The sequence below is a fragment of the Coregonus lavaretus genome, assembly GCF_964263955.1.
Source record: "Coregonus lavaretus genome assembly, chromosome: 8".
Lineage (NCBI taxonomy): Eukaryota > Metazoa > Chordata > Actinopteri > Salmoniformes > Salmonidae > Coregonus > Coregonus lavaretus.
The window spans coordinates 29,812,638-29,820,396 of NC_139995.1; the positions used below are offsets into that span (position 1 = coordinate 29,812,638).

General features: G+C 43.5%; 1 protein-coding gene across 1 annotated transcript; it reads right to left on the reverse strand.

Moving 5' to 3' along the window:
• Nucleotides 1-251: 251 nt before the first annotated feature.
• LOC311133195 (interferon regulatory factor 6-like) lies at nucleotides 252-5,165 on the reverse strand. The gene is made up of 8 exons (XM_084166651.1): nucleotides 4,903-5,165; nucleotides 3,807-3,989; nucleotides 3,445-3,640; nucleotides 3,193-3,285; nucleotides 2,709-2,933; nucleotides 2,170-2,562; nucleotides 1,842-1,960; nucleotides 252-1,675 (listed from the first exon to the last, which is right to left on the reverse strand). The coding sequence occupies exons 2-8, from the start codon at nucleotides 3,978-3,980 to the stop codon at nucleotides 1,439-1,441; spliced, it is 1,437 nt and encodes a 478-aa protein (XP_084022777.1). The 5' UTR covers nucleotides 3,981-3,989; nucleotides 4,903-5,165; the 3' UTR covers nucleotides 252-1,438.
• Nucleotides 5,166-7,759: the final 2,594 nt, after the last annotated feature.

Sequence of the window (7,759 nt, forward strand, 5' to 3'; positions counted from 1 at the left end):
AGGTTTTGGGAAATACAGTATGTTCTATGTATTTTTACATCACATTGGACTTAATTTTTTTGCCATTGTAAATGTCTTTGCATCTTGAAGTCAATTTGTATTCATAACCATGTGTTATGGTTACTGCTTCATGTTCATGCTTACTTGTTGTATCCTCTCATAATCAAATACATGTCCTCAGTATAGTTGACACATTTGCCACTTTTATAACTGGACCGTAAAACTTAAATTTTAAAAACTGACCCCTTGGCTAGTTTTGGACATTTTTATTTCAGAAAAAGGAAAATACAAATCATTAGTGGGAAAAAGAGTTGAGATCCTTTCTAACCATAAGTGCACACCCCTTATACTATTTTCATAGGCCAAAACAAATGGTTTAAATTCCATATAATGATAAGTGTAGGCTATAGATGGGGAAAATCCACATTTAAATGATCTTCCCCACTAGTACCTTTAAAATTATCTTCTCCATAAAAAAAACTAGGTTATAGTAAACTATTCACCGATCTAGCAGGACCAGTTAGAATCACATGAAGGAATGGATCTCAACAGTCATTGGCGCCAGGTAGCCTAGCGGTTAAGAGCGTTGAGCCACTAACTGAAAGGTTGCTGGTTTGAATCCGGAGCCGACTAGGTGAAAAATCTGTTGATGTTCTCTTTAGCAAGGCACTTAACCGTAATTGCTCCTGTAAGTCGCTCTGGATAAGTGTGTCTGCTAAATGACTTAAATGCAAATGTCATGATGATACTTTTTCTTTATATAGTGTTTATAATAAACGTGTAACTTAAAATGTATGTATCACTTGAGTATTCATAAAAGTTCACATAATAGGTTAACTAAATCTACTAAAATGCTTTAGCACTCAATCCAATGTCAGATATATTCTTAATGGGTTAAAAACAGGTAGCAAACATAAGAATGAGATCATGTGTTATGAACAACAAGGACCAGGGCAAAGCTTGATGATTATTCAGAAGTCACTGACTGTATTGTGTAACTGGTGACCAGGGTTATGTCTGTAACTCATTGACTATGTTCAATGTTGCCTTGCAGCCTACAGGACTTTGACCCATAATGCTGCTCTAATTCAATGCCCTAGGGCTTTACAACTGCAGACAGACACTATCATCACACCATGTTTTACTGACTGCCACAGTAGCAGTATAATTACAATGCCTGGAAGCAGCATTTACCACAATATATACACATGGACCAATGAACCCCATAAAAGACCATTATAGCAAAAGGGAGAAAAGAGGCTAAATCGATGGGATCCCTCTCCCAATTCTGATGAACATGCCTCCATAAACATAAGTACTAGTTTGCTGATTATAGATCCCCTCATGGGCCAGCAGTAAGATGACAGTGTCCAGACAGAGCTGTGTGTGTGTGTGTGAGACTGACTGGCCTGGTAGGGCTGTGGTGGACTGCGCTGCTTCACTGGGCATGCAGGGCCTGGGGCAGGTGCATGCCGGCTCCTGGGGGCAGAGCCTGAGGCCAGCCTTCCTGACCCTGGTGGGTCTGCAGCAGGCGGTAGAGCTGCTTTAGGTGGGTCACGATGTTGTCCTTGATGTCTGGGATGGAGATCTGCAGGCGCACGCTGCCGCTGTCGAAGGAGCGCATGCAGTCACCTGAGAACATCTCAGTGATCATTCGTGCTACCACAGGGATGATCTGGAGGGGAGCAGAGCGCCAAAGACATGGCAGTTACAGCTAAGGGACTCAACAACAAAACATACACGCTTGAGGGTCAATTCAACATTTTAAAATAATGAAAAACTAATATTTAAAATGAGTTTTCTATGAATCATTGCATCCTGAGACAAAGACAGTCTCGTACCTGCACCATGATGAGCTTCCTCTCCCTGGGTCTGCTGTCAGGCCACTCCTCTCCAAAGCACAGGTTGATGTCGAACTGAGGAGGGCTGGCCGACTGGCCCCTCTGATGGGCTATCACATCTGCACACATCAAACACAAACCCATCACAATCATATCACATAGCAAATCAGACTCACAGCTATAGTACATGCCACACAATACCGCCTAAGGGCCAAGCCAAATACAATATATTGACAAGCAAGAAAGCTGTGTGAAGAGTAGTATAAACCTTGTTGCTGTAGGAAGGTTAGAATCCATCTATGTTAAGAGGATCGTAGTCACTGCTTACCGCTGAGAAAGGACTCCAGACAGAACAGCTTGATCTTCCTCTGCCTCTCTATGAGGTTGGGTGCGTTGGGGTTTGGGGCACAGGGGCCTGACCAGTACACCTTGCACTGGCAGAGGCGGACGGCATAGATGTCATGGCCGCTGATCTCCAGGACAAGGCCTCGGTCCATGACGTCCAACAGGCGGTTGGTGAAGACCCTCTGTGTGTTGTTGGCGATGTGCTCGGTAGAGGGGAACCTCAGCTGCTCCAGGCTGATAGGGCCAAACAGCTCCTCCTGGTTGACCATGGGGCCCAGGTCCCCGTAAAACAGCCGGCAGCCCTGGGGGTTACTGACCGTCATGGCTGGACACACCTCCTTACCCCGGTACTGGAACTGCAGCTCCAGGTCTGTCACTGAAGGAGAGACAAAGAAACACATGAAATACAGTAAAAGAGTCACTCATTGGTTGTCTGTATGGACAAGATCCTGTGATACTGTATGCAGTCCTATATTTATCTAATGGAGGAGTTTGTCTGTGTAGTTGTGTTAGTGTACTCACTGGGCAAGGAGCTAATCCACATCTCTGGGGAGGCGAACATCATGTCAGGCATGAGAGGGGGAGGCATGTCCAGTGGGGGAGGGGGGGGCATCTCCAGGGGGGAGGGCTGCATCTCCACATCCAAAGGCTCCTTTTTGGGCCACACTTCAACTGATGGGGGGCAGCTGGGGGGTTGTAGGGGCGATACTGACCCCGGAGGAGACCACATAAGAGCGGGGCTGGTGCCTGTTTAGTTACAGAGAAACACAAAGCATGATTAGCTGACATATCAAAAACAATACTGGGATATTGGAATCAATACTGGGGGTAAGCCAAACAAAAGGGGGTTAGGAGGTTGTTTTTGGACCAGGCAACTTGGAAAACATTATCTAGAGGCTAGATCTGGACTGTTATGTGGTCTATGATAAATGATGTGGTAAAAATCTACAGAAAAACAGTTTTAGAGAGGGACTCAAATAAATGAGAGATATTTGACATGACTAACCATTGGATGTTGGATAAGGAGGGAGGGGCTCTGGGGTATCTGATTCATCTTCATCCCCATCATTTGGTGTCCAAGACCCAGGGTCTGAGGATCCTGAGGAGAGAGAAGAAGAGAAATGAGAAGGAGAGCAAGGGATGCCAAAACTTTAAATAAGTTTAAAAGCTGCTACCAAACCATACAAGTCACTAACTAATCATATATCTACTATGGTTGTATAAATATGATATTTTTATGTCATTGATGGCCAGTTACCTGGGTTACTGAGGGGCTGTGGGATGTCGCAGATGTCATAGATCTTCAGGGGGTTCATGGGGACTTCTTTGGTGCCGTCGTAGACAAGGTTGAACTCTCGGCTCTTGTTGAGGGCGCAGCGGAGCTGAGCTTTCCACTTGGCAGGGTCAGGATCATCAATACCCTCCTGGAACTTTCCTGTCTCTACCGCCCAGGCCTGGTACAGGAGGGGAGAGGAATCAGATGAAGAATACATTCAGAGAAAATAGTTAACATCAACCCTACTTTACTCACTGTTGATCCAGCCACAACCAGTTCACCTGCCAACACATTGGCCCACATGTATTGTTTCAGAAATTGTTACAGAGATGTGCTTTATTCACCTTAAAAATTGTGTTTTCTTCCTCATGCTGGGGGGTGTGCCGTGTAGCGTGTTTCCAGGGGATCCTGAAGCGCTTGTTGTCCCGGTCAATCCACACCAGGCCAAGGTAGAGCCCGCTGTCCACCTGGGCCACTAGCCAGGGCTTGAGCCGGACACGCCGCGGGGTCACCGCCATGCTTACTGTCTGGGGAGGGGGCCACAATGGGCGTGTGAGCCATGACCAGCCTTTCAAAGCACTTCATGGCTACAGACATGAGTGCTACGTGTCGGTAGTCATTTAGGCAGGTTATCTTAGTGTTCTTGGGCACAGGGACTATGGTGGTCTGCTTGAAACATGTTGGTATTACAGACTCAGTCAAGGACATGTTGAAAATGTCAGTGAAGACACTTGCCAGTTGGTCAGCACATGCTTGGAGTATGCGTCCTGGTTATCTGTCTGGCCCTGCGGCCTTGTGAATGTTGGCCTGCTTAAAAGTCATGCTGTAAGGGCATGATGTGGCACAACTTGACTGAGGCAGGCACACGATGACCAACATTATATGGCTATCAAGATTTCAAACACAGACTTGGGCCACTTTGAGAGGCAAACTTTAAAATGTAGTGGCTTCGGGTCAGTCCATTTCATTACTCTACTCAGACCTCAAACGCCGAGAATAACATGCAATTTCACTGATACATTGCTATTGCTAAAGGTCATCCCAAAAGTGCATATGGTTGGTTTTATGATGCTACTGCAATCTGCAGGACATGGTTGTTACACAGGTCAGTTGAGCATGGAACGTAAATAAAGCAATATCCAATGTCACTACATTAATTTAATTGAATGATAACCATAAAGTAGACTTCTTCCTAGCAAACAATCCAATAGGATAGGCTACAGACAATTGTAGCCTATTATTGTCAGATGCTTTTTTTATGTTATACCTGCAACCACTCGCTCGCACAGCAAATTCGAGCAGCATACGAAAGACCAGTGGATACTTTTTCACAAATAAATTGTTAGTAATGATTTCTAATAAATAAAAATCAAGTTACGAACTTTAAACTACTTCATGGTTGCAAACAAACCAAATCTAGGCTACCGCTGCGAAATGTACCTGCAGTTGAACGTGACCAGGAAGTAGGCTACTTTCTATATGGGAGAAAGTAGAACCCCAATCTTCAGGAAAATATTATTCTCCAAAACGTTGGAACTTGTATGTCCTTTGCAATGCAGGTAAATGTATAGATGACCCACGGATACTTCTTATCATAGGAGAACAATTCTGATAATGTTGTTCCGAGCAGGCCGAGCAGTTTATGCCTTTTCCGCTCCCCTTACCGAAAGTCAGGTAGAGCCGTGACGTCACACACGTTTCATTCTGGTACACCTTTCCAGTTTATGCCGCATTAACGTGGTAGTCAGAACAGGGAAACGTGGACATTTCCGATTTGCTAACTGGTTGAACGCGGCACGTGTATAAGTACAACCAGTTAGCAAGTCGGACATGTCAGAGTTTCCTAGATCCGATTAGTACTTGAATGTTGCACCACTTTCGGTGGCGCCTTCTTGTGACCATGATGACCAAATGACTCACAATAGCTGTCAGAATTGTGTTGCCATATTATCTGTAAAATCGCCATATGTAATAACAATGTAGACTCCTATGCTGATGTAAACAAATGTGGTTGTTGTATATAGGCCATATACCACAAACCCCGGAGGTGCCTCATTGCTGTTATAAACTGGTTACCAACATAGTTAGAACAGTACAAATATTTTTTGGGTCATACTGGTGTTATATGGTCTGAAATACCACGGCAATCAGCATTCAGGGCTCGAACCACCAGGTTTATAATTTCATTTATCACATGCCATGTGCCTTTTACGCATTTACACTGACAGTGAGGCGAGGTTCGATAAATCTCGCCTGGGCGCCCATGTAGGTGTGTTTTGCACAGGCTGAAAGTTGATTGCATTCCATTTGGAACCGGGCTGCCTATCGGGTGTGAGCCAGGTGCCCTGTTCAAAGCCCACGGTGAAGTCGGCTCAAAACAAAAGTGAGATAATTAAGCACATGCAAAAGTAATTGCTTTGGATAAAAACGCTTTATCTGCCTTCCCAATGAAAAATAGTTCGAAAATTCAAACATTTATTTTATGGGAAAGAGATGCTGTAAGTTTCTGGATGATGCATCATGCTGCCTTGTTGACAAAATGACCGAGCGATGATTACTGTTTGATTTGAGAATGTCTCCATCCCCGCTTTCGCCCGATGACATGCCAGGCCTTTGCCCCGTGCCCCGCGGCTCAGCATAATCGAATCCGCACATTGTTAGCCATCAATTACAAGTTATACTGTATACACTTGTTAATGGTACAGCCACACCCAGAAACTAGCCATAGGCTAGAAGTCTCCACGGCAGTTTCGGCAGTGACCTCGTGCGTGTGAATGTATTTATAGGCCAGTAAAATCAGATAGCTTAATTGTGTGTGTGTGTGTGTGTTAGGATTAAGGATGTAAGACTGTTGTTGTTCAATTTAAATTGAAAATGCAATTGAAAAGGCATTAATAGCAGGGGAAAAAAGTAATTGGACCGGTTTGCCATTCACTTCTGTACTTTATTCAAATCTGTGTAGGTCTAGTCTACAAGAAAACAATGTTGTCAGTATTTAACTGTTTTGCTTGATCCGTTTAGTTGTCTTTAAATAAAGGTCTCAATCAATGACTGATACATCGCCAAATCTTCAATATTTCTGGGCAATCATGTGTGATAGTGTTAAGTTGCGTCAATTCAAATCTGGTATTAGGAACAAAAGAGGTCAATACACGTCTTCTAAAATAGACTAGTATTTTAATTAATGCAAACCACTTCAATGGTAAATATGATGTTCGTATAGGGTCCACTGAAATACCACGCAGGGCACTCAGAGAACTGATCCATTGTTCTAAGTTCTTCTTCAAATACTCTGACAGAGATAGTTCCCGCTCCCTGCTGGCCTATCAGAGTAGAGACTGAGCGTGGTTTAGACTTACTCAGCCTATCATTGGCGCACAGGCTGGTCCCAGACCCTTGGCGCTTCACTGTTGCACACTGTTGCCAGGTATAAGTTTGTTATCATCACAACCTGTCCAGAGAGTCGGCACTTTTGCAGTACCCATGTCCTTGAGCGCGGTTTAACAAAGAGACAGTGTTCGTGTATGTGAGACATGTGAGACACAAGTTCTTATCTCCCCCTACTCCCTAACAGCTCCTCACATGAATCACAGCTTGTTATGTGAAACAATTTATATCAGTACAGTACAAACCTATTATGTTTAATCATTAATGCATTCTTTCTAAGCTAGGCATCATCTAGTTATGAGAAAATAGATCCCAACAATAGGGAGGCAGGTGAGGGACATCCCTGTATTATTCTGTAAATCTATATTTTAGTTTTTGCTTGGCAGAGTGCCTCAAACCTGCTCTTTCTATAATGCATTGAAATTACCAAACAAGCAACGGAGTATTCAGGGCCAGGTCATTTCACTGACATCATAGGCAAATGAGGTGGGCCTCTAAACCATGTCTATTGTGCACTTTGAATTTGAGATGGTGATACAGAAAGGAAAAAAGATAGGACAGTGTAATGTCACCGAATTGTACAACTAGATGTATCATAAACACATATTATATGCTTTTTCATAGCAAATGTAATATTAGTTATTTACTTCTGATTGGTAAAGCAGTGCTACACATACTAATCATATTCAAGCAAGTGCTGTGCACTTAAATTGGACATGAGTAAAGTACCCTGTTATTGCAAAAGTTGTGTAGAGTCTACTGTACATGGTGGAATGACTAAACTGAGAGCCAGCCATTACTGTATGCAACATTTCGATATGCCCATGTAGGACAACCAGTTCAGCTCATCAAACATTCAAAAAAAAAAAATATATATACTAATACGTTTGGTTATACATTTTGGGTATCC

Excerpts from the sequence above, each read along its gene's own strand:
- LOC311133195 (XM_084166651.1), bottom strand. The coding sequence starts at position 3,980 with ATGGCGGTGACCCCGCGGCGTGTCCGGCTCAAGCCCTGGCTAGTGGCC. Across the intron at positions 3,641-3,806 it reads AAGAAAACACAATTTTTAAG|GCCTGGGCGGTAGAGACAGG; the intron begins GTGAATAAAGCA and ends CTCCTGTACCAG. Across the intron at positions 1,676-1,841 it reads GGAAGCTCATCATGGTGCAG|ATCATCCCTGTGGTAGCACG; the intron begins GTACGAGACTGT and ends GCTCCCCTCCAG.